This window comes from Epinephelus lanceolatus, chromosome 7 (genome assembly GCF_041903045.1).
Source record: "Epinephelus lanceolatus isolate andai-2023 chromosome 7, ASM4190304v1, whole genome shotgun sequence".
In the NCBI taxonomy this organism is placed as follows: Eukaryota; Metazoa; Chordata; class Actinopteri; order Perciformes; family Serranidae; genus Epinephelus; species Epinephelus lanceolatus.
In genome coordinates this window covers 34,686,258-34,713,467 of record NC_135740.1, presented here as the reverse complement: position 1 = coordinate 34,713,467, position 27,210 = coordinate 34,686,258, and the positions used below count along the sequence as shown (strand labels likewise).

Here is a 27,210-nt window from a genome sequence, read left to right as displayed (position 1 = left end):
CACATACAGCTGTGTGTATGTAGGCATGAGCACCCTTGTCCCTGCCAGGGTCACCCTGTCATCCCTCTTTGTCCCCGACTCATGACAAACAGCCACTCTGATTGAAACAATTGTCATAAATATCTTATCCAGATATGTCTCTTCCTCGAGCCCCTTAACAAGCCCTTTGCCCTTTGTAAAACTTTGATGTGCATCTGCCCTTTAACGTCCCACGTGGTAATGCTATTAGGGGTCTCTTTACCCTTTACAGATCTTCTCTTAATGTTAATACCAACACAGGTAGATCAGGTGCCCTCTGAGACACACGGAGAGAACGAGGGAGAGGAAGACAGAATGAGTGGGAGGCCAGACCCCTTTGACATTTTAACATGTAATATAATCAGATGGGGATATTCAATAAGTCCAATTAGCCTTGGTTCTTAGCAGAGACCCATTTGTCAAACTACATCCTTTAAATGTCAAGACTGGGATGTGATTGGTGGAGCAGTGCTCTCTGACCCTGTCAGAGCTGGCAGTCTTCTTCTCATTTGTATTTCTTTGTCATTGGTTTCTCACGGGTAAACTTAATGTCTTTTTCTTACTTGCTCCTGCACTTTCTTTATAATTCCTCTGTTTCCCTGTATCTTTCTTCTTTCTTCACTTCCTTCCTGTCAAAACTGACTAAGCACATGAGTGACTGCTTATTAATGTAACAACTTTACAAAATTATACAATAGAAAAATACAACCACACCCAAAGCCAATATTTTATTGTGCATTAAGGGTAAATGTACGATGTCTTAACTTAAATAAACCATGCAGGCCTCTTCTTGGCAGCTTTGTGATTGAGACAGATGAGACAGGTGTACTGTTTGTAACTGAGTTAATGCAGATAGACATCCAATTACATGCTGCATGGAAAGGTTTTCCAACTCCTTTTTCCATCGCTCCAGCTCTGTGTAGCTTTTAGCTCCTTGTTTTCAGTTCTCCTGGCCAACATGTAGACTGTTGTAGATAGATATAGTTATTTTTTATCAGGGGCTGATGGAGACCAGATGATAGCTAAAAGGAAAATGTTCTTTGGACTTTGTTTGGCAAGAAATATGACACAGTTGGATGTTAATGTTTTTCTGTCTTTGCTGGATGTGTAGAGGTTAACACCTGAATGCTAATATGTTAGCTGTAACAACTTCATAAGCTCATTGTATTTCAGGGGCTTAGTTATATTCGGACTCTCCCTGCCCTCCAGAGGTCAAAAATTCAGCTTCAAGTGGAACTTTCTGAAACCAGCAGGCGGACGGGGTGGAGGGAAACCACTGACTATCCTATATGGTGTGGGAAAAGAGAGTGAGTGAGATAAGTGTTAGCGTGAGAAAAAGACTGTGAGGCAGCAAAGTGAGATTAGAAGAGTGAGAGTGAAACACGAGGAATAAAAATATGGAGTAAGTTTTACAGGTGCAAGGGGAGAGGGAGGACAGATGATACAGTGTCTTACAAAAGTTCGTGTGTATATGTGTGTGTGTGTGTGTGTGTTGCTCACTTGTCCTGAAACAACTCTCCCCTTGCTTAATGTGTTGGGATGACCCATAGACTGTGCAAAACTAATGGACGCAGCCACTTTGATGTCACCCATTAGTTTATGGATGTCTTGAAGCTTTGAGTTTGGCATTTTGACGGCCGCCATGTTGGATTTTTGGAGCCAGAAGTGACCATATTTGGATGAGAGGGTGGAGCTAACCCTAATTTTAGCTGCTAGCTTGGTTAGCATGCTGCATTTATAGTCAGTGGTTAACTGTGAAAATGCTAATGCTAATTTTTGCCAGTGAGCAACAGGTTTAAAACCATTAAATAAATGTACTTACCGGAAAAACTGAATATATGACTCTGTACAGGGTCGTCATGGTTGTGACTTGTCAAGAGATGGCACCAGCCTGTTACTCACAGCAGACACGCCCTTCATTTTGCATAACTTTAAGCCTTTATAATATTTAACAGGTGCGTTTTATAAAACTTTACCCACTGTTAAGTTTTCTTCAATGGGGAAATTAGCTCTAAAGACCAAAACTGTTTTTGTACCAGGCTGTAAACAGGGCCGTACGCAGGTTTTTTGAAATACCGAGGTCATTTAGTCCTGGTGCATGTGAGTGGGTCAGAAATTTTTGACAATCATATATCAAAAGGCTTCAATCTGGTGCACTTTGACAGCCAAATTAAGAGGCTACATCTATAAAGAACTACACACATCATATTATATTAATCCCATCTTATCATGTTTCTCTTCCCACTTCATACTATAGCGTAATTGCCTTTCACCAGACTTTTTTGTGGGTATTTATAATTATGTTTGAACCCCTTATTCTTTAGCAGGAAGTACTTCTCTTCATCTGTCAGTTGTCAGTATTCATTTTTCTATCAATGAAAAAAACAAATCCGTGTTACTAAATTCTTACATTTTTACATGTATCTCAGCATAGCAAGTTGGAAAATGACATATTCTGCCATATATGAAGAGGGGAGACTCGCTGGAATCTGGCAATATAAGAACTGGTGGGACATTCTGTCACTTCACAGTTGTCCAAAACATGTGGTTTGTGCCAGGCGGAAAATGATTGCCAGTATTTTTTCATTATTGCAAGAAATTCCATTGACTCATTCACAAGTCAAAAATGTGTTTTATCTGAAAGAAACATGCAATATTTACATCTAAGATCATAGAAAAATAGTCAACCAAGTGCAATGATGTCCTCCAAGATAATGTTTGCCACTTTGCAGATGTTTTCTTGTCGACATGATCTTAACTTACTTCTCTGTGCTCCGTGCTGCTCTTTGACCTGACCTGAACGTTTTTTTGTTGTTGTTTTTCAGTTGCAGTTATATACTGGGGGGACATTTTGGGCATTGGGGGGGGGGCAGATGTCCCCCTCAATATATATGGTGACTACGGCCCTGTCATGCATGCATAATTAGGCTACAGTTGTCTGGGTGCGCAAAGGTGAAGTGTGCTGGTCTTGTCATACAAAGTTTGATGGAGTGTCAACTGGACAATATGGAGATATTTGCATCTTGAAAGCTGGACTACAAATGTGGATAGACAGGGAGAAACACACGCAAGCCCAAGACGTGGTAAGATACGATATTCCTCACTATATGAAGTGACTGATAACAAGATCTGTATAATGGATTGTAAAGAAATTCGTCAGGTTTTTATTTTGTAGACAATTGATCTGGATTTATAGCGTGATGGGATGACATTTGCGAGTAGTCCATCCAAGAGTAATGTGTGTGCAAAGCTGTATGAAAGCTTTGTTATACATCATTTTAGTGTAACTTTATCATTTTTTCGCTACGAAAACATTGGACTACCGACAAGTGCTAGGTCTTGTCAGAAAGCTACAGTCCCGCTGTTTCACATGATATGCATGGCTTCTCGCTATGACGAACGATCGCGGAGAAAATCAATAGAGAAAAACAGGTGTGAATTTGGACGCACTATGCGTCGTTCGGGCCCATAGGGTTAAAATAGCAAGCTAATGTTACCTAGCTAACGTTTGCTAACGTTTGATATGTTTCATTCATTCATTCATTCATTGCAACGTTACTTCATGCAAGTACAGCTAGCTGCTGCCTCTTGTTAGAAGAATTACAAGAAGCAAGCAAGCAGCCCACACTGGAATGATTTTAGTTTATTCAGTTACCTGGCTTGATCGCTGACAGGTGCTCGAGTTGCCCCACTAAACACAGCCCGTGTGTGAGTGCGTCGATCAAACAAGAGTACCAGAATTTTCTTTTTTAAATAATTGTTATTATGGAGAAGGGAGAGTCACTCAATCACCTTCCATCGATCCTCCCACATACTTTCACCGCACAAATGAAATGGTTTATTTTTATTTTCATTTAATTCATTCATTTAGGTTGGAAAAAAATACCGAGGTCATGACCTCTGCGTCCTCAATGGTAGTTACGGCCTTGGCTGTAAACATGTTTATTTCTGCTGTAAAGTTGGACATTTCAACATGGAGGTCTGTAAGGACTGACTCTGTTTTGGAGCCAGCCTCAAGTGGCCATTAGAGGAACTGTTTTTGGCATTCCACGTTGGTTTCATTTTTCAGCCCTGAAGGTAGCCTCTTGGGTCGACTGTGCTGCAAAATACTTTTCATCCAATAAAAGGAACTTGGCTCACCGAAGCGTTAGAGACTAACTGAAAAGAAAGGAGAGTCGTGAGAGCCGCTGAATACAGCTGTGGTCAGATTTATCAAACTGTTTGTGTGTGTGTGAGCTTTACCTAAAGGTAGTGTGTGTTTTTGAGCGCCTGTGATCTATTATAAGGAGTCAGCCGGACTGAGATTAGAAGGGTGGGAAGAGGGGAGAGGGATCAAGGGCTGGAGAGAGGAGAGGAGGGTGAAATGATTCTGAAGATGGAGGGACAAGAGAGAATGAGGAGGGAGGAAGATGAATGGAGGAGGAGGAGGAGGAGGAGGAGGAGGAGGAGGAGGCTTTGAAAAATTCCTTCAGAGCTGCCCAGGTGGTCACTGTATGGGCATCAGACTAGAAAAAAAGTTTATCCCAGCATGTTATTTCTCAGCTCTGGGTGGTTATGTTTTGTTAAAGAGTTAAACAAAGCCTTATTAGATGATATATGCTGGAGGAACTTTGACTTCTGATGTTACGTGATGAAAGAAAGACAGAGATGAAACGAATCAAAGGGCCGCGTTTAAAGGAGACGACTGCTTTCCGACCGTCAGAGAGGGTTTGTGTGAGGCAGTAATAGTTTAAACTTTGAACAGCCATGTTAAAATTTCATTTCTGCTATAAAATGAGGCATGAAATGGTGTCCCCTGTTGGACCACTAAATATAGATATGCCACAGCTCCAGCGGTGTGTAAGAACCGGCACAGGAAGGGAGAAAACCCTCCAGAATACAGATTAATTTGTTTTTCTTTAAAGCTCTTACAGGAGAATTTAAAGGGAAGTGAAGTTGAGCAGCTGATTTATCTGACTGATTGATTTTATTTCAAGTTGTGCTGCAGGAGTGTGTGCTCAGATCGTGCCCAGTCACCATCTTATAACACGCATTGCGTGTGTGTTTCTGTGTGTGTGTAGCTGCGTGTGTCCGCCAGGTTTCGAGGGCCAACGCTGTGAGATCAACCCGGACGACTGTGAAGACAACGACTGCGAGAACAACTCCACGTGCATCGACGGAGTCAACAACTACACCTGCGTCTGCCCGCCCAACTACACAGGTACACACTTACACACACAGTCTATTTCCACATTTTCCACACTTCCTGAAACCCTCCCTCTTTGCCCCCTGAGAGACTGGGAGAGTCACCAAGTCCCTCCACTTGTGCAAACATACAAAATCATATTTTCCACTTTACTGGATGGTAAGTTAGTAATGGACAGCCTCTCCGCAGTGACCTGAAACTGCTCCTACAGGAGGTTTGAGAGCAGTCACACAGGACAGAGTGAGAGCGAGGAAGAATGGCAGAGTGATGGCAGAGAGGGACTGTGCACTAGGAGGGGAAGGGAAAAATAAACATAGCGAGGGAAAAGGGTAAAGAAAGGCTGATAAAGGGCAGAAGGAGTCGGTGCAGCAAGTTGAAGCTGAACTGCTGACTGGGAAGTTAAGTTTTTATATCTGCGACAGTGTCCTCTAAAACACACACACACACACACACACACACACAGCTGGTCCCCTTTGACACTGGAGCTCAGTCAATATACACACACACTCACCCGCACACGCACCATGTCATTATCGTTGTCGGCATAGAGCAGCCTCTCACACTGCCAGCCACCTTACCACATACAGCTGTTGCACACATACACTCACAGACACAGACACACACACACACACAGCTGGTTCCTTTGGCTCTGAACCTCCACTCAGCTCAGTGAACCGAGGCGTAATCATCAGGTGTCACATTAAGAGGACAGTCCTTTGCTAGTCGCTCAGCTTTCTCCAAACTCAGCAACCAGGACTGTCACGTCAGATTTGCACCAGAGGGGGAACAAAAATCAAGATTTAAGGTCAAAAGACCTTTTAAACTGCTGATATAAAGTTTCTAAAACCGAGGGGTTTCGTTCCAAATAGAGAAAGTCACGCTTTAAAACTTGGACATGAGAATGAATGTGCGGCGTTTGATCTTGTAGGATATGAGTTGCAGAATCTTGTGTGCAGTTTTGACATTTCTTGAAGTTGGCAACAGAGGAGAAGGTCAGGAGGTCACTAAGACATCTATGGTTAAAGGACCAGTTCACCCCAAAATCAAAAATACATATTTTGCCTCTTATCTGTAGTACCATGCATCTACTTATTACCTGCAACCAGTATATAGACTTATATATCCATCCACTTTCATCTGTGTACTCGGGGCCTGGTTGAGGGGGCAGCAGGCCAAGCAAAGCACCCTAGACATCCCTCTCCCCAGCAATGCTTTCTAGCTCCTCCTGGGGGATCCTGGGTCTGCCCTGGGGCCTCCTACCAGGGGGACATGCCCAAAACACCTCTGGGCTCAGGAGGCAAATACCTATATATAATGCTAATTCCTAAAGTTTTTACATCTTAATTGTAAAGTTTGCTATCAACAGCTGCTGTTTTATCTTATCCACTGCAGCCAAACTACTGCAATGCAGTCTGTCTATGGCGAGACAAAACAAAATGTATCTTAGGGGACACAAAAAAATTCAATGTGACCCTTGGGGTGCTCCAAACATTTGTATATCGTAATCATACTGAGGTATCACAGTTTGTTTCACAGAGGTAAATTAATGTCGACGTCTTTATGTCTCCAGAGTGTAAAATAGCATGCCCATATCACAGAGATTTGTGTACATTTACTGTAGCTTAAAGAATTTCAGATGTCATTTCCAGCAGACGGAGGAGTGTACTGCAGCTCAGAACAACATCGTCTAAAAGCGACTTGAGAAAGGAGTGGTGGAGACAGACGGGGTGGGAGTGAGGTGGCAGGATTAGATTAAAGCAGGCAGAGAACGATGGAAATGTGCTTGACCTTTCTCAATCCCCTCTTCCTTCATATGACCACCTTCAGCTACTGCTTTTACACACGCTGTTAACCCTTCTCACCCTTTGTGTGTGTGTGTGTGTGTGTGTGTGCATCTGTCAACCGCAGCCACTGTTACACAGCCTATTAACCCCCCTCTCCGTCAGCTCTGAGAAAAAGCTGATAATGCTGTTCCCTGTGTGTGTGTGTGTGTGCATGAAGACCTCCACTGCACATTATCTGAGGCCTTGAACAAGATAGACACACATATAAATGATCTTTTTCCACCCCTTGTTTTTCTGTCTTTTCCGCTGTCATTTGAAGCTGACAGAGACAACATGTGAAAAGGTTGAACCAGCCCTCTTCTCCCATCTTCCTCCTCCTTTTTTCCCATGTTCTGTCTTTCTGTTACTCTTCTCCCTTTCTGAAAAAATGGATCCAGTTGGTGGCATGATGCGGTGAAAAACATAAGCCTGCTCACACACACAAACACCTGTTGATTTAGCTCTTTTTGAAATTAAGTAAAAATATCTACTTTCTCTCTTTGTCGCCAGGTGACCTGTGTGACGAGGTGGTTGACCACTGTCTCCCGGGTTTCGACCCCTGTCAGCATGACTCAAAGTGTGTCAGTGCTGGCCGCATTTACAGGTGAGTGACAGCTTCACAGGAGGTCTGCACTTAAAAGGGTCAGAGGTTACATCACAGAAAGTGACAACAAAGTGACAAGAGCAGCGAGCAGCGAGGTCACAATGTTGGAAGCTGACTACTTTGTGAAACAAGGAGAATCTGAACATTTATCACTGCCCCGGGAGTTGAGCTCCTAATTAGACAAATACACGACCAGACAAAAAGACAGATGGAGACACATGGAACAACATGGGTTTTTTTCTAAGTAAACATGTAATTTATCTCGGGGTTTGTATAATGACAACGCAACAGGCTCGATTCCAACCCACACCCCCTCGCTGCATGTCATCCCAACTCTCTCTCCCCCTTTAGCAACAACATGTCGCCATTCTCTCGTCATTATTTTTGTCCTCACTACCTGATTTTCTGTTGTTGCGTAAAACCCACAAACCTCAAATTTTGTAGATTTTTGTCTATTAACCTTAAATAAATACTATAAATGTAACTGATGGCCTCGAGTGTCATCTGCGTTGTGTTGATATGAAGAGGCCCAGACCGTAGATATCTTTGGAGGCGATCTCTGTTTATTCCTGACAACTCTAAGAGGTAAAAACAAAATCCTCTGTCAGTTACAACCATATAACTCGAGCCCCTCTCCCATGGAGTACAACAGCAAAAGGGCGGCCATGTTACATTCAATTCAGTACAATAAAACACAGACAACATACCTGACAGCAAGGAGTAAAAAAAAAATCCTCCGTCAATTACAACCATATAAGCCCCTACACAAATGAAGTGACACAGGAACATTTTAGCGTATTACACAATAAGTTTAGCCTAAAAAAGGGAACTTATAAACAACTTAACAGCGCTAAAACATGGACATTACTACAAAGGCATTGTTGCTTACCTCTCCCATGGAGTACAACGGCAAAAGAGGTGTGGTAAGGTGGGAAACACCCCTTCATAGGTGAGGTACCCCCAAAGGTGAACGTAGGGGTACAACAACTGAGTATCAGATGTTCCACATATTGACTATAAAGGGCCTAAACATGTCAGATGAACAACTGAAACAAATTTTGTGTAATTATAATACTTAATATCACAAATGTACATTTGACCTTGTTACTGATATTGCTGCTGTATCATTGACCCTGTTACGTATATTCCTTTTGTCTTAAAGGAATACTTCACCCACAAAATGGCTACTTGTACATTAATTACTCACCCCATGTTACCTTGAATTTGTGAAGAAAACTTGTTGAAAACAGTTTCTTTCGCATGCTTCATAGGCAGACAAAGAATCCAGCAAAATTCTTGATGAATTGAAGTAAAGGGGGTCTGCGTTCAGCAACAGCAAAACTACATCAAAACATCTGTTTACAATCAAACACAACTCATGCAGTAAAATCCAAGTCTCATTTTTTCTCTAGTCATATCCTCAGTACTTTCCAAATGCACATTTTCACTAAAACGTTACTATTGAAAACACTAAGAGAATGGGCAAGTGCAAGCATTTGAACTCTGCTCTTGTTGCCCAGGCTTGCCACTCATCTGTGAGTGAGAGTGTTTATGCCTAAGTGTTTTTAATAGTAAGGTTTTAGTGAAAATGCATGTGTACGATTGGATAATTGAGACTTGGATTATACTGCACGAGTTGTGTGAGAATTTTTAAACAGATGTTTTGATATAGTTTTGCTGTTATTAAACGTGGACCCCAATGACTTCAGTTCATCAAGAATGTTTGCCATTTTTGGGTTCTTCTTTCATCGTGGAGACCTGCGAGAAAAACAAAGTTTTCCTCACAAATTCATTGTATCACAAGATGAGTAACTGATATACAACTGGTTATTTTGTGGGTGAAGTATTCCTTTAATAAAGCTTTTCATAAACCATAGAAATAAACCATTTTTTTTTTGTTTTCCAACTTAAAACAGACATCAGCCGTGGGAAGCTGAGGCATCATTACTTTGGTTACATCAATATGTTTCTTGGGCCATGGAGTAAACTCCACCAACAATCTATACGAATGCATTTGAGCACAGCAGCCCACACAAGTGTGGTTTATAAAACAGCACTCTTCCCTTAAACACTTTATAATTTCACCATTTGTCAAATTCTCTAGGCAAGTGAAATCTACTGAAGCAACTTGTAGAGCCAGAGAAGATGTTATATAAATGTATTTATAGATGTTATGCATTTGCAGTTGCAGGAAGATTGTTTCTGAAAACACTGGCTGTAGAAAAGAACTGAAAACACTCTCGTCTTTGTACTCTGTAGCCCACACACACACACAGTAACCCCATCCATATTTCCATGTCACTCTAGGTGCGAGTGTTTACCGGGCTATGTGGGCCAACACTGCGAGCAGGACTATAATGACTGTCTGGAGAATAAATGTCAACACGGAGCAGAGTGTGTGGACGCTGTCAACGGCTACACTTGTGTCTGCAAAGAAGGTTTCAGGTGAGAGTCATGGAAATACATCATGGCCACGGTAAATGGCTTGAACAGACACAAACACAGCTACACACACTGCAGAGCCAGACTGAGAGGAGATGCAGATGGCGCTCCATAATCAGACACTTGACTGTCTGGACCCGCCGTGTGCATGTGTGTGTTTGTGTGTGTGTGTGTGTGTGTGCAGCAGATGCAGCTCCATGTGGTTAATTATAGCAGAGACTGTTGGCATGAGAGGAACAAATTCATCACAAGGGACAGAGAGAAAGAGAGAGTGAGGAAGTCATAGGTATGCAGGAAACAAATAAAGTAGACAGACTGGTGGTGTATGGGTGAAAAGAGGAAATGCAAAGAAAGGTTCAGGAGTTTCAAAGATGCGAGAAGTAGAAAACAATACTGAATGTGTCTGCTGTGTCATGCTGATAAAACCCGTCCATTTCCTTCAGGAATATTACCTTTCCAGCTCCACCAGTGCAATCTCCAAATGTAATGCAAAACACAGAGCAAGCACTAAACAAGTTTCATCAGAGGATACGGACACAGCAAATCACCTCATTAAAGCTCTATGAATAAGTTATCTTCTGTGTAATCTACTCCTCCCTCAGCGGCCTGTTCTGCGAGAACCCTCCGCCAATGATCTTGCTGCAGACCAGCCCTTGCGACCAATCCGACTGCCAGAACGGTGCCCAGTGCCTGGTGGTTGCTGGGGAGCCCGTCTGCCGCTGCATACCCGGTTTCTACGGCAACAAATGTGACAAGATGGCCACCGTTCACTTCCTGGGTCGGGATGCGTACGTAGAGCTGCCAAGCGCGAAGCTCCGGCCCACGGCGCATATTTCATTACAGGTATGCTCTGCTGACAAAGTTTGGGTTTTCAGGGAAATCCTTTGCTCATGCAGATATTTTTTTAAATGTTTCTGTTTTGAAATAAAGAAAAAAATCTGTTGTAATGTATCCTGAACGTTATCTTGTAAAGTATGTCAGCGTGTGGAGGTACAAGAGCCATATTCTGCTGCGCTACATGGAAAACATTTATGGGCTGCTAGAAATAGAGCTGTGAGATGCTCAAATCAAACCTATAGAGTTGCACAACTTGGTGCCGACGAAGCAAAGCAAACATCTGCTGCACCCTCTGTTTCCATGGCACACTGAGCACTCGTGCTTGTGTGCACTTACACACACTCACACAGATCATACATTTTGGACACCTGAGAGTCATATCCTAATAGAGACATGTTTGCCTCCTTTTTGGAAATGAGAGTGAGTGAGAGAGAAACAAGAAAAGGAGGGAAGTCTAATTGATATTTACCACCTGTTTGGATCTATGTGTGTGTGTGTGTGTGTGTGTGTGTGTGTGTGTTTGTCTGTGTGTGTGCTTCTGCGTTCCTGCCAGGAGCTTTCAATGTCAGTGCCAAGGCTGTTAAAACTCTACTAAGAGGCCCTGACTCAGAGGCAAGAGAGAGAAAATGAAAAAAAAAAGAATAAAGGGGCCACAGCACTTCATAAATCACTGGATGGTTTTTCTCTTTCTCTTTAACACTTTTTACTTTTTTTTTCGTCTGCATACCAGTTCTCTCTTCACCCACTTTTCTGTATCTCCCTCTCTCCTTCCAGCCCTTCTCTCTGCGTCTTTTGTTCTCTACATGTCTCCCTCCTTTTCTCTTCTTCGCTCTGCCTCGATCTCTTCCATTCTCCAGCAGCTTGTTAGCAGGTGTTGACTTGGCTATGCTCCATTGAAGCCAGAGTGTTAAGTGCTTGGCCCCTTGGCCCCAGTTCCACTCGCTAGTTAGTTAGCGCTTAGCGGCGCATGCGAGCAAGTGTGACATGTCAAGTGTGTCTGTGTGGGAGGGAGGCGCGGGTGACCTCGTTTAGGGATGTGTGTGGCGGAATTTACATTTTCTCCTCATTTTCATGCAGTCCTTTAGCGTTTTGACGGTGTGACATTGCACCTGGAATCAAAAGTCTATTCTTAATTTTTCTTTGGTTTAGGGCTACATCAGCACTTGCAGTCATATCAGACATTCAGAGCATTGACATAACAGCAACTATTAGCAACCACTATTTGCCATGAAAAGATGTAGTGGCGTAATGCTGTCCTGAGTAAAGAATGAAGTCACGCTCCCTCAGAGTTGTTGTGGTAAGCCAGTCCGGGCGCATGTGCGTGTTACTGCATGCATGTATCCCACCAGCTAGCTCATCACCGCTACTTGCACTGCACTTAAGGTAAACTAGGTGAGAAATGTCGGTCACGATGAAAGCCAACCTGAGATACGACTCACTTGGCGTTTCATGTCACCATATTTGAGGTTTCTTTCAACACCGTGTCTGTGATTTTTGTGGCTTGCTCTTGGATGTGTGCTGCTTACAGACACCTGGTTGCTACCTTTTTCTGAAGTCCTGACCTCATCTGCACACTGAGACCACAAATGTCCCAAACACAGCCAAATAAGAAGAAAATACAGGCAGAGTCTCTGCAGATAAATACACCACCACACAATTTTAGTGGGTCATGAAGTGATGATTGAGAGGGATTACTTCTGTACGAGTCTATACATTGTTTTGTTTTTACCCTGATTTTGCTTTAATTAACAAATTGAGGATTTGTTTTGGTTTAATCATAAAAAGTGTCTATTTATGTGTGAAACTATAAGTGTCAGCCAAATGACTAAATTAGGGAATTTAAATAACAGGTCTGTGTGTGTTGCCAATCCTTTTGTTTAATCTCACATCTAATATGATCTGATTTTTGTCTGCTGTGTTGCCTCAGTTATTTCAGTAGTTTCCTCATGAATAATATACATTATATCACCTATGAGTACCATCTTAAAATACTTTGGTCTTAATTTCTCATCCAACCTCTCTGTGTCTTCAGGTGGCTACAGATAAAGACAACGGCATTTTGTTGTATAAGGAGGACCACGACCCCCTGGCACTGGAGCTGTACCAGGGACACATACGACTCATCTATGACATCGCCAACTACCCACCCACCACTGTGTATAGGTAGGTTTCACACATACACACAAACACACACACACAGGAAGTGAACACTTCTCCCTCACTTTCTTACCGTCCACATTAAATTATGATTTGCCAAATTTGTATATTGTATTTTGTGCTGAAGGACAAGTTTATACATAAAGTACTATAAGGGTTAAAAACCCCACTAACTCTAAAACGTATCCTCATACAGTGGTTTGTATGATATCCTACGAATTAGCGCCCAAAGAATTACGATATCTACTTAACATAAAGCTGCATAATTAACGTAAATATGTAGAGCAGTGGTTCCCAGCTGGTCCAGCCATGAGGTCCAGATTTCTCCTTCGTCATTAGTTCGAGGTCCCACAATTTAATACATACAGCATCACACTTGTGTTTGGCCATGTCATTGAGCTAGTTAGCTGTCTCTGTCAAGTAGCCATCGGTCAGCCACTCACTCTACGGCAGAAAATGGCACTTCATAATTAAAGCTCTATGCTGGAAATTTACTGTACTTGAAAATAGTATGTGTTTTTTTTACAACCTTGACACATTTGCGAGTCACTTGCGGTCCATTCACAATGGGCCTGCGACCCACTTTTGGACCGTAACCCACCAGTTGGGAACTACTGATATAGCGGGTGGGTGGGTGTTTTTTTAGCGACAACATTTTGGTTGAGTCTGGTTGCTATGATACTGAATAGCTGCGGAAGAAAAAATGGCGGAACAAGCTAGACTACTTGCTCTGGATGAATGGAAGGCTCAAGCACGTAGGGGGAGAGGACAAACCCGACAATCTGTGTGGGTTCAGTATGAAGTTCTCCTCCATTGTTGTTGTTGTTCATTGATGTGACAGTTGGCCTCTGTGGTATTTGTCTCTGTCTTTCTCTACTGTGATTGGATGGCTGGGTAAAGTGACACAAACAAGCATCTGCAGCGTTTACCCAAAGTCGAATATTTTTCGATTCTCAACGACCAGAGAAAAAAAAGCGGTGGCTTAGCACAGAATGGATACTTAGCACCTCGTCATGCTGCTTCCGTTAGTAGTTAGTAAATACGTAATACTTGGTTGCTGTGGTTTAAGGTAGGTTAAGCTCACTAAAGAAATCAAAAAGCGCATATACACATTGACACATGTACAGAAAAGTATACTGAAAACACTAAAGAATTCAAACACTGCTCCGGTTCACCATGGACTAAAGATTACAAAAAAAGCAAACATTCATTCACTCACATTTATTTTAAATCACTTTTTTGTATCCATTGAATAACGCAACTGTACTTTATAACATTTATAAGCTTCAAGTGTTACAGAGGTTCAAGGTAGTGCAGGGGTACTTAAGAACACAAAAAGTGCACACATACACACCAAACAACTAAAGGTTTCAAGGACCTGAGGTTTTTATTTAAAGTACTTAAAGGACTTTTCAGTAAGTGCTGATCTGGCCATGCGCACAGAAATCCACTAGCATTCTCTTTCTCAAACACACACACACACACACACACACACAGTAGCAGATCCATGTATGAGCACTTCTCTCTATAAACAAACATGAACTCAGAAAAATTCCTTTACAATCCTGACTAGACGGTCATGTCCCTGAGTAAAACCCAGCAGGTAAACTTCAAACAGAGGAAACAAAAGCCCTCATTCAGAGCTTTAGTCTGTGTTGGCCCCTAGATATTATATGATAAACTACATTCACAGTTTCATAGGAATGGATACGCCATGCTAAGCTATGGAAACACTGATGGTAATCCAGGAAAAGAACATGATAATGTTTTCAGTAGTTAGTTGTAGGAGAAACCATCTTGGGTTTTAGTGCAACATATGCAGATATATTTCAGAATGTGGTTTCACAAACAAGCAATGGACACAAGGTTACAATACAGTGACCATACAACATTACATATGTGCAATAAGAAAATATAATAACACAAAAGGTTTGCACAAAAAAAAATCTATAATTTATGAACATAATCATTAAAGACTCTGCCAAAACTTTTCCTGGCGTGCTTTTCTCTGTTATCAAAACTTCAGGTCATTGTATCTTCTGAAAACAAGAGGGAAAGAAGAGATTTGAGTAACACAAGTTAAACTGTAAGTCAAAACACAGCCTGGGTAGATACCATGATGCCAAGAGTCTGCTGAGGCGGACCCATAACACGGCATGTATAATAAATGATAATCCATTTAATGCAGTGACAAACTACGTAAGGTATCATTAAATACTCTGAGCCAGAGGAGACATGGACAAGTCTGAGAGTGCCTGAAATTCATTTTTAGACTGTCCCTGGGATTCTCTGAAAGTTTGTACATTGCTATAATTTGTCATCTCTTTCTCCTCCTCTATAGTGGCCATCTCTGTTTAGCTGCATCAGTGTCCTTCGTCCTTCTTTTGGTGGCTCCCTCTTCTCTCTTGTCTCCATGCTCTGTTCTTTCTCCTCCTTGCTGTATGAGAAACGCTGTCTGAGAAGCAACTTAAAGTCGACATTTTGAAACATTGGCTTGTAAAACATACAGTACTGCACATTTCACAAGCTTGAGCCAAGGATATATTCTGAGTCAGCCTGAAATGAGTCTTTGGAGTACTGCTTCGACTTTGTGACATTTCCTTCACCGGTCTGGGGAGTCTGAAGATTAACCTTAAGCCTCATTTCCACCGAACAGTCTGGTTCAGTTCAGTTCAGTTCGGTACACATTACGACAGTTACTTTTGTGTTTCCATGGTGAAAAATTGTGGCTGTACCAACAGAACTGTTTCTTACCGTCGCCATTTTTCGTCACCCCTCTGTCGAAGCATTGTTCTGGTGTGCTCTGGCAGCACTAAACCCCTGCTCTTGCCTGACTAGGACTCAATGCACAAACCCGCTATTTTTTATGTCCAATTGAGGGAGACTCTCACTCCAGCTTATTCTCCTTTGTTCTGAAAATGTTGGCATGCAACCCCATTCTGTGGATGATAAACGAGGTGCAGACGTTCCTCTGCATCACTGGTGGAGAGGAAATACAGCGAAAGCTAGACAGAGTAGTGAGTAACAACAAACCTACCTACCTTTAAGAGTGCTGCCCGCAGTGGAAATGCTAAGCAGATCAAGGGTCGAGGTACATGTCCGTAAGGGATAGTTTTGGTTCATGTTTACATTGCCTTAAACTTAACATCATTGAAACTTGTCTGTATTTGCTAGCATGAGATGCTGCAACAACAGAGGGGGCCCGTAGCCTTGTGGAGAGAGAGTGAGCCAGGTGTGTTGTCCTCGGTGGAAGTTAATCCGTCTGATGCAGTGTTCACTCCTGCATTATGCACCCGTGCAACAACTTGCAGAAATTTATTAGTCCATGCTATAAATCTTTGCAGCAATTTCCTGCATTATAGGTGCTAGATCTCCTGGAATTGATTAAATTATGTGCAATACCTGCAATTGCTCACTGAAATTCAGGCCCTGGACCACTGAATGTAATAATTCAAACCACTGTGAACAGTACCCTACTATTAGTTTTCTTTCTGGTGAACTTTAGCTGTTATAAAAACGTTAATTGAGCCTATAATACACTTTTACAGTGTACCATATAGTATGCAGTGTGATGTACATTGTGTTCTGCCTGATGCCTTACTGACTCCCTCAGAGTCAGGTCAGGCTGAGAGGTGGGTTGAAATAAGTGCAGAGGAGAGGGAAAGGTGTATGACAAAGAGAAAAAGAGAGACAGAAGAGAAGGATTGCCTGGCTTTACATTAAAGTAGACAGTGAGAGAGGGAGAGAGGGTCCATGTCCATCTTTGTCTGGTGCTGATTGGCTCATATTGATTCTGTCTGCTTCTCTGTCTATACTGTCTGTGGCAGGAGGATAGAGGAAGAGAGATGTGAGAGGGATATATGATACAAAATTCAATACCATGTTTTGTGTGGAGGTATATTCAGTTTACACGGACAACAGTGTAAACTATACAAAACATTTAATAACATGTCACACACTCAGCAGCAGTCTATCAGTACCACATCATTTGAGTGAATACCAATAACCGAAATGAGTACTGGCAGGATGATATGTCACCAGCCTGTAGTGTATGAGGAAGATATAATGCAGTGGAATTAAGCTGTATCTACATTCCTTTAATACATTATGTCAGAAAAGAGTTTTATTGCATGAGGCAGGGAGTGGGCACTGCTCTGCCAGTCCAAACAGAGCTGAAATTTCCAGAGTTTTCTTGCAGTGGTAGATAATGGAAGGTGTTAGACGCGGGTGGAAAAATAACTTCCAACATTTAGTCGGGCATGGAAAGGAAAAGAGAAAAAAACAACAACGCGAAAATGACCCAACGATACCACTGGTGTGAGACAGAGGCTACCAATCATCTTGACCATGGTCTCCTTTTTATGGCAATTACACCAAAGTATGAAAATAAATTTTACAACATTATATAAACACTGAAAGTGCTTTTTGTACCACTTTTGAATGATCACACCAGTCAGGGTAATAATGCCAACTACAGCCGAAGAAAGGGAGGAGAGGGACAGATGCTAGTGTAATTGAATGAATTAAATAAGTGAGAAAAGATGGGGAGAGGAAGACAGAGAAATGAGAGCAAGAGTTTATTGCTTTCTCATTACTCACTACTTCTTTCTTTGTATTTCAATCAGTGATTTTCTTAGCATGTGACGTCTGGCTTTGTGGTTTTGGCTCTGCACTGTCCTATTGTCTGTGTGGATAGAGACAAGGTCACAGTAGGGGGAGGAGGTACTGGTAGCCTTACTGCTTCTGATGATAATATGCAGCCGGTTCATAACAAATTTGACTTAAGGATTAGGGCATTACGTCATTATAAATCCTGCAAGTAGCTGTGGGAGAAGAAAATTAAAGCCACAGTTTCTTACGTCAAGGGCAAAGACTGTTTCTGCATCAGGCATTTCAATCATGATTCATTGCCGTATGTATTGTTTCAGACTTTGCATTAAAAAATCATGTGGCCACAGGAAAATGTGCATATATTTTAAATCCCCTACGTGATTTTGGCTTATTCTGCAGTATTCTACTCTTCCAGTGAATATATAGGTTGAGTTTGGCTTTTGATTAATTATAATTGATACGTGTTAATCAAGTTTACTTCACTGAGGACGTTCAGGGGAGAAATGATCAGGTCTTTGCATGCTGGTCACAGTTTAATGCAAGGTGTTAAACCGTTAATGGCTGGCTGTATTCCAAAAAGGACATGACCAGCAGACACCCATATGGTTTGGTTTATATTAACATTTGGTGTCTGCATGAACATGTTCACACATTTGTCGACACGTATGGTCCACACACACAGTCCGCTTGGTCATAAATTTCAAGCTGCAAGCAGACGGTCTGCATTGACTCTGCACTCAGTGTGCACCATGTGGACTCTAAAAGTATAGTTTTGGCTTCAGTAGGACAGGACAATAGGACAGTTTCTTCAAGTTTCTCTGCTATTGGACATGGTGTTAGAATTCACAGATTTTAAAGCATTGTACATCAACAGTAATACTGTAAGTGTTGTAATGTGAAGACATATTCAGTGATGTTTCAGAGTTGTTTATGAGATCTGCTAGTTGACTGTTAGGCCACATGTATTTATAGAAATTGATTTAGTTCCAAACATAGAAATAGAATGACAGCAGAACAGACATTGAACTGTTTACCACGGTCAGTTGACCAGCTCAAAAGAAGTATGTAACTCCATTTTGGTCTACTGTACTCACTTTTTGTCTGTCTCTTGATGCTCATCATGTTGCCTGGGCCTTTAATCACATTCATAATTATCAACATCTGTGTCCTGGTTTGTTACCAAACCAGAGGTCAAGACTCAACTGAACTCTAACAGACAGCTTACATTAGAGACATGAATGCCAAACATGACCAAAGACTGTGATTCTCCTACTGGTCTAGCTTCTCCAGTCAATATCATATCTGCAAACTAACAAATATTTGATCTTACCTGTCAAGATTTTAGTTAATGTAACTCTTTAAATGTTACAATGTTCCTGTTCATGTCTCATGTCCTGTTCATACCCATGAAAACATATAATCATGAACCAGTTATTTGTGTATAACCAATGTGATTGGGAAGACTCCAATTCCCTGACCAATGTGCTGACAAGAGTAAAGATGGAGGTAGTATAAAAAGGGAAAGTCCAAGTCCAATGTGGTGGATAGGTCAAACAAACACAGGACTTTTGCTCAGGGAACCAGTGTTCAGAACTGTGTGAAACCAAGTGAAGGTTAAAGTATTTTTTTAAGGTACATTGAAGAAGATAATACTTTATTTATTAATCACTGAGGGGAAATACAATTTTTTCACTCTGCTGTCATATACACACAAGCACACAGGCCCGAAATACACACACATGCACAAACAGGACCTATACATGCATTAAATGGAGATACATCAGAGCGAGGGGGCTGCGCATGGACAGGTGTCCCGAGCATTTGGGGGTTTGGTGCCTTGCTCACGGGCCCCTCGCAGTGCCCAGGAGGTGAACTGGCACCTCACCAGCTACCAGTCCACACTATATTTGGTCAAGTCAGGGACTTGAACGGGTAACCGTCTGGTTCCCAAGCCAAGTCCCTAAAGACTGAGCTACTTCCGCCCCTCATTGTCACTCAGTTGCTTCTTTTTCTAAACCTGACTTGATTTCACTTGGCTATTAGTACCTAACATCAAATACATAGTGTCATTTATGGGGCGCTTGTTCGTTAGATATCATACAAACCGTTGCATGAGGATATTGCCTTGTGATGGCCATTCAAGGTTTTGCAACAATGGACACACTCGTTTGGTTGTTTCTGCATAAACTCCTCTCAGTGAGTTTGTGACTTGCTGCAGGTTGATATATACGGAAGTTAGCCCACTATAAGAGTCACAGTTCTTTGTAGTGGCAATGGTACACATAAATATGGCCGCTGTTCTGACCACCCTGCTAAGTAGATTTGAATGGGAATGTTTGTTCTACTGTCATCCTATTTCTGTGGGTCCACACTTGCTACAGCACAGTGAGATGTTAAAAGTTACACTGAGTGCATTTACCTCCTTATGTAGAGGTTATTTAGTAATGTGTAGCATTGTGTTGGTGAAGGTGAACTCTGCATTCTGTCTTCATTGACCTTGATAAACTGATGCATATAAACAGCTTAATTATAATAATAATGTGAACCCAGTAGGTCAATTTAGGCCAGAGCACTGGGTCAGCTGTATCGTGGTAACCCTGGAGCTGGTAGAGACCGCGCCCTGCTCAAGGAGACTACAGAGGTCGTTTGGGCAGGAAGACAGTTTTGTGACTGTATTCTTTTGCAGTTTGTCCACTTTCCATTTCTGTGGTGTTGTCCTGTTTCCTCACATGAATGAGTAGAAACCACTTATCCCAACTATGACCGTAACTAGAATATGAGCTGGTGTTCACAATACATGACACACTGTGAAAGGACAAGAGGAAGGGATGGTTAGAGAGGAAGGAATGGAAGAATGAAAGGATGGGGTTAATCTAATTATCTGGCGCAGATGGGGAGGGGTGGAGACTGGGTTGAAAAGGTTGAGTAGGAGAGAGAAGAGGACAGTCAGGGGGAAGTATGGATGCACAGAAAGACAGATTGATCCGTTGAGAGGCAGACATAGATAGAGAGATAGCCAGAAAGACAGATGGATGGACTGATGCTGGGCGGAAGGCAGGAGTGAAATAGCAGACAACACGATAAAGAGATAACTGGGCAGAATAGGTTGCCCGCCAGAGGAGAAAACAGGAGGGGTAAAACAGATGGATAGAAGCAGGCGAAATGAAAAGACCACAAGACACGGTTGAACGGCAGGATGGATGAGAGAGGAGTGAGGGATGACAGAGGGATGGAGTGAAAGAGGGGGAAGAACAGAGGGGGAAAAGTAAACCACAGAGTGAGTCAGGGAATTATCCTTGTCTGGTGTTGTTAACATGACACGGGCCACGCCTGGGAGGGAGACAGGCAGACAGACAGAGTGCAAGAAAAACTGAGAGAAGCAGAGAAATAAAGTGTAAAAGAGAGACAAATGAAGACAGAGAGGGACAAAGAAAGTGTACAGTAGCTCTGAAAGGAAAGACTGAGTGAGAGATAAGAAAGCTTTAAACTGGAAGACACAAATGGAGACAAGAGAGCAGAAGCAGGAACATGAGAAGAAGCGGCAAAGAAAAAAGAACGATTGAAAGCGAAAGAGTGAAACAGAGATCCATAGAACCAAATCATGTCTGAGCACAATGCTAAGCACTAAGTAAACACTGTCTCTATGTTATGTTTAGCATTAGCAATCTGGAAGGAGACGAGGCCCAGCTCCAAGCCTGGGGCTCATTTTACCACAAGCCTCTATGTATTCCTTTGTATGTGCCATCTTTTGATTGCATGAGTCTGAGCACTGCAAATGGCCTATCTTATCTGCCCTAATTTGGAAATACATTGTAAACGGACTCAAACCGCATGGTGAGGCAGGCCCAGCAGAACGTCCTGCCACCATTCAACTGATACTGTCCAGAATGGCGTAACTGTTTAACCACCACAATCTGAGCGCAGCAATTTTGGCATAACCCAAACATGGCACTGTCCGCACAGTTACTGTGGTTGTACAACTGAGGGCCAGGGACCGGTGCCAGGCCCTGGGATGTTTCTGAGCGATCCCCGGGTCGGTTATCTTGTGTAAAAACCAGACAGCCAGGAGGGGCACTGTGTTCAAGCCAGTTTTTGACAACGAGCTGAAATGCAGCAGTCATGGCCAAACCAAGACACACTAATGTAAAACTAATGCTGGTAAAATGGTACATTAATGAGTCCGAAATTGTTTTTACAGTTAAAATTGGGCTTTGACATTAAGATTTGGTTGAGTGTGAGGTTCCAGTAGTTGGATGTCTAAGAGATCAGGTTAAAGGAATACTTTACCCCAAGATGACCATTTGTGTATCAGTTGCTCACCATGTGTTACGTTGAATTCATGAAGAAAAGTGCTTTTCTCGCATGCTTCCATGGAGAACGAAGAATTCAAAAACAGCAAACATTCAATTAAAGTAAAAGGGAACCATATTTATCCATTCATCCATCCATTTTCATCCGCCTACCTGGGGCCGGGTCGCAGGGGAAGCAGGCCAAGCAAAGCACCCCAGGTGCCCCTCTCCCCAGTAATGCTTTCCAGCTCCTCCTGGGGGACCCCAAGGTATTCCCAGGCCAGATGAGATATGTAATCCCTCTGGCATGTTCTGGGTCTGCCCCGGGGCCTCCTACCAGTTGGACATGCCCGAAACACCTCCAACGGGAGGCACCCAGGATGCATCCTGATCAGATGCCTGAATCACTTCAACTGACCCCTTTCAACGCAAAAGAGCAGCGGCTCTACTCCGAGCTCCCTCCAGATGTCCGAGCTCCTTACCCTATCTCTAAGGCTGAGCCCAGACACCCCGGGGAGGAAACTCATTTCAGCCACTTGTATCCGTGATCTCATTCTTTCGGTCACTACCCAGAGCTCATGACCATAGGTGAGAGGTGGGACATGTAATAACAGCAAAATGTTATCAAAACATCCAATTACAAACTCTCACACAACTCTTGCAGTTTAATACAAGTCTGATTTATCCAGTCATGTACCCAGTACTTCCCAAACACGTAGATTTTAGCTAAAGGCTCATTAATCAAAAAGTGTTCGCATCAAGAGTCTCATGCATGGAGGCGTAGCTGTGTGGGCAAGCCTGTGCGTTTGAACTCTTCTCAATAGAATACACAAGCACAGCACTTATCCAGGCGTGCTACTTGGATACACAAGCATTTCAAAGACCTCTCCATTTTTTGGATTCTTCGTTCTCCGAGGAGGCATGTGAGAAAAACAATGTTTTCCTCACAAATTCAAGGTAACACAGGGTGAGTAATTGACATATTAATGGTCATTTTGGGGGTGAAGTATTCCTTTAAGGATATTTCCTTTAAGGCCTGGAGCAGACATGTAGAGCCTGGTAGACAAGCTTGCAGAAAGGATACAAAGCAAAATTATGCATGGGCTTACATCTATAGGCACACGCACATCTGCCCAGATAACATCTGGACAGGAGCTACATCCTGCAGTGAAACAGAAAAATTGGATTAGAAAATACAGAGAGAAGAAAAGAGGGGGAGAAGAGATTGAGGAGGAGAAGAGGAGAGGAAAAATCTCAGCAGGGCGGACAGAAAGATGCAGTGGTAGAAAACACAGGGAGTGATGGCGAAAATAAAAAACATGCAACATGCATTAAACAGAGAGAGCTGAGGATTTGAAAGAAGAAAGAAGAAGGGGTGACAGAGTGACAGAAAGAGAAATAGGAGAAGGTGTACAAGTCCTTCATTGTGCCCTCATTAGCAACAGATGAAAACGGTTAAGCATGCCCACTGTTAAATGAACGTGTGTGTGTGTAGGAGAGGGTGTGTGTGTGTGTGTTTGTTGTGTATTAATGTGCTGACCTTTACTAATGCCACACTAATCTCCCATCGGGTCACAGAGAGCACATCTACTGTTATTCATCAGTGAGCAGCAGAGGGAGGGACGCAGGGATGGGTCGCTACATGAAAGGATAAAAGGATGATAAAGGAGGCAGTGGAAGTAATAGATGGATGGATGAATGGACAGAAAGGAGACAGAGAAAAGACAGAAGTAGGGTGAGCAGGGATGATGATGGATGGTTGGACAGAAGAAGATGGAAGGGATATAGTGAGGGAAAGGGGAAACTGAGGAGCAGGCGCTGTACATTCTGTACCTGAGTAAGAATTATATCAGTCAAATCCGATTTGGCTTTGGACTCTGTTCCTTTTTAACATGTAGAGTTTAAGAGTTTGAACAGGGTTCAGTGGGAAGTGGCCCTCCAAGCTAATGTGTGCTAACTACGCCAACAACGGATCGGAAATATGTAACAACATTTTTTGCCGACACTAGATATCAAACAAAAACCAGTGGCCTCCATCTCACTCAGACTCACCCTGGGTCTGGGTCTGCAGCTGCCTGAGGAACAGTCACGCTGCAGCTACATCAGAGGACTGAATTGTCCCCTGAAGTACACTGCACACTAAATGAAATGAGGGAGTAAATACTTTAAAATATGTCACCAGACAAACTTTAAACTTTTTTAATTTTTTATAGGTTTAAAGGTTTCAGTCCCTGGCTACAGTGCTTCCTGTGCTGCACAGTTGGCAATTTGAGTGTGTGGGAAGCCAGTGAGGGATCGTTTGCTGAAAAAAAGGTCCTGATATGATCCATGTTAGTTGGGATGCCCATGCTAAAGAGTTTGGGATCTGAGGGATGGTGTGAACCCCCACATGCCCTCAAAGGAGACAAATATGTCTGCACTCTTCAAAGTTTATGGTAGAAATAGGTTGCACTTCAGACAGGTATAAACCAGCCATAAGTAAGAGTAAAATGCGTTATAGTTCCACAGATTCTCAGGGGATATAAGCTACATCTTTAATTTGCAGCTATGATCAGGCCCAAAAGAATTAGGCCTGACTGTGCATGAACCTGCATAAATTCTGTCCAAGCTCAACCTTGAACCACAGCAGCAGTTTTGGCCTAAGCCCAGTTAGAGATCTAAAATTCTACTGTAAATTAAAAGTAAATACATTGATATTAAAACCTTTATTACAAGCTAAAGTCAGCTGAAATCTTTTCAGTGTGGTAACAGACATTTGTGACACAATCTCCAACATGTGCCCTCTCCAACTGAATGTTCCGCACAGCCCCAAAACTGTCATATGCCACATATATTAAATAGGGGTTGCATAACGTTTCTCCTCACTAATGAGAGGCAGGAGTCAGGATGGGTGGATGGCAACATGTCCTATACATTATTCATGACATTACACAGACTATATAAAGGTCTGCATTTAAAAAAACAAAACAAAAATATAACACTGGGATATAATGAAGCTGACCTGGGGAAATTTTAGAAATTAAAATCCAATCCCAATCCAGCACTTGGATCAGGCCCAATCACTCAGGCAGAGAATAAAAGCTCTACTTTGAATGTGGTGTAATGTACGATAGGACCACTACAACATTCAACTGAACACATGTCCAGTATAAAGGTGTTCCTTTTATTTTGTTCACTCTAAATACCCACAGTGAATGCCATGTGTCATTGTATAGCCACACTTCATACACACCAACAAATTAATCCTGTTTCTTCTGATGTTTGGCATCTAAAATAAATCAATCATACAACTTTTACTTGCACTTTTTTAGATTTTACAAAATGATTCCATGCCCAGATTTAGACAAGTATAGTGACTGAATGTCTAATCTGAGTCTGGCTCGTAGAAACCACAAGGCTGTGGTTTAAACAAACAGAAAATCCTTGAACGTTATAGGTTTAAAACGCTCAGAGGCAAATCAAACATTCTAATGCCGAAACCTTATAGGCCTGAAACAACGAGCGCTCATTCCTGGAGGTCTGCATCAAAACGCTGCAAATCCACTCCCAAAAAGTACAAATTTCATCTGAACTGGCCGGCCTGGTTTAATAAAAGCTGAAAAAACGGTAAAGAAAACAGTGAAGGAGCTCGCCGTTCAGCAGCTGCCGTCTCAGCAATGACTAATTGAGGTTACTACGGCAATATGGGACTGGGATGCCTGTCTGCTGAACATCATTTTAATCAGATTGGGCTGCTAAACACACACACATACACTCACAGACACACATACTCACAAATACACACATGCAGACTCACAAACATGCAAATACATACAGACGCACATGCACATATAGTGTGTAAAGACTGCATATGCATGTACACAAACCCAGACAGACGAACACACACATTGTCAAATACATTCACGCATGTATATACACACAAACACACTCAAGCCCCAAATGTGGTTTAGAAACATTGTAAGTAAATGATAGCGGTGCCTAATTAGATTTAACTGTGTAAGTGGATCTGCACATTTGTTTTCAATTCAAATCTTTTTTTTCAGTTTAAGATACAGTCAGCGACCTGTAATTACTCCTGGGTTTGTATTTGAATCAGTTATACTGAAGAAAGGCCAGTTTTTGGTTTTTAGGAAGTTATTTCTGAAGTTTATTTGTGTGTGTATGCGCTCATTCAGGGTGTATTTGACTCTGCACTGACAGGAAATTGACGTCCCTGGTGGGTTTGGTTGAAACACAATGAGAGAAAGAGAAAGAGGCAGTTGAAATCTGCTATGGCTGTGTGTTTGTTTTTATTGAATTTCGTAATGGGCTGCTTTTTTACTAATGCACAAGGCCAACAACACAGCAGACATCAAAGAACCTGAAATACACATTTAATTATGCGCTCACACACACACGTAAAGTAGAAATGCTCCTCTCATAGGATTCATAAACATATATACTTGGGGTTAATGAAGATTGTAAGCATTAATATATTTGTGTATGTATAATATGTAAAATAAAAAATAAACATGGTTCAGTGAGGTGCTGGAGAACATCCACTTGTCAAAACACTGATGAGGTCTGATAGTGGCAAACATCAAACACACACACACACACACACACACACTCCCCTGCAGGTCTGGCATCTGATCGGACATTGAAACACTGACCATTAGTCATCTACTGCCACCCAGTGGAGCTTCAGTGGTACACCAGGTTTACCTCTCAGAATGTGTGTGTGTGTCTGTGTGTGTGTGTGTAAAATGTGCCTAAATTAGTGTGTTAAGTTCAAACCTGTGTGGAAAAATCACTTTGAGAGTGTCCTCAGTTGCGCGAGCTGCTTGTTTGATTCAACTTTCCAGACACTTGAACAAATTTAAAAGGGGATCAAGTGCTTCTGGAACGAAAGCAGAGAAACCTTAGAAGAGTAAAAGAGGGTGGAAATGGCTGTTGTAAGGGAGGGAAAGAAAGGGAGCAGCAGAGCGAAAAGAGGAGCAGAGAGGAGGAAGATGTAGATGAGGGAGGGGTAGTGAGAAGGACAGCACATGTATGGAAAGAAGAGAAAAGACAAAGCGAAAGAGGGAGTACAAAGTGAAGGTAGGGCAGATGTAGACAGTGGAGTGAAGATAGAGGGCTAATCTTTCAGGCTAGCAGACCATCATTTTGCTTGGTTGCAGCGGGCCTGTTTGAGACCATTATTAAATTACATGGCTGCTAATGGAAACCATGTATGTGTCTGTGTTGGGTCTGCAGTGAAGTAGG

At 42.3% G+C, this 27,210-nt stretch overlaps 1 protein-coding gene across 2 annotated transcripts in view; it reads left to right on the top strand.

Moving 5' to 3' along the window:
- The window catches only part of slit3 (slit homolog 3 (Drosophila)), a 356,338-nt gene that overhangs the window by 319,127 nt on the left and 10,001 nt on the right, over positions 1 to 27,210 (top strand). For both annotated transcript variants that reach the window (XM_033624492.2, XM_033624503.2), the window contains 5 exons: positions 5,079 to 5,218; positions 7,537 to 7,630; positions 9,938 to 10,075; positions 10,675 to 10,915; positions 12,942 to 13,072. In XM_033624492.2, the coding sequence (XP_033480383.2) occupies positions 5,079 to 5,218; positions 7,537 to 7,630; positions 9,938 to 10,075; positions 10,675 to 10,915; positions 12,942 to 13,072 (744 nt within the window). The remainder of the gene's footprint in view (positions 1 to 5,078; positions 5,219 to 7,536; positions 7,631 to 9,937; positions 10,076 to 10,674; positions 10,916 to 12,941; positions 13,073 to 27,210) is intronic.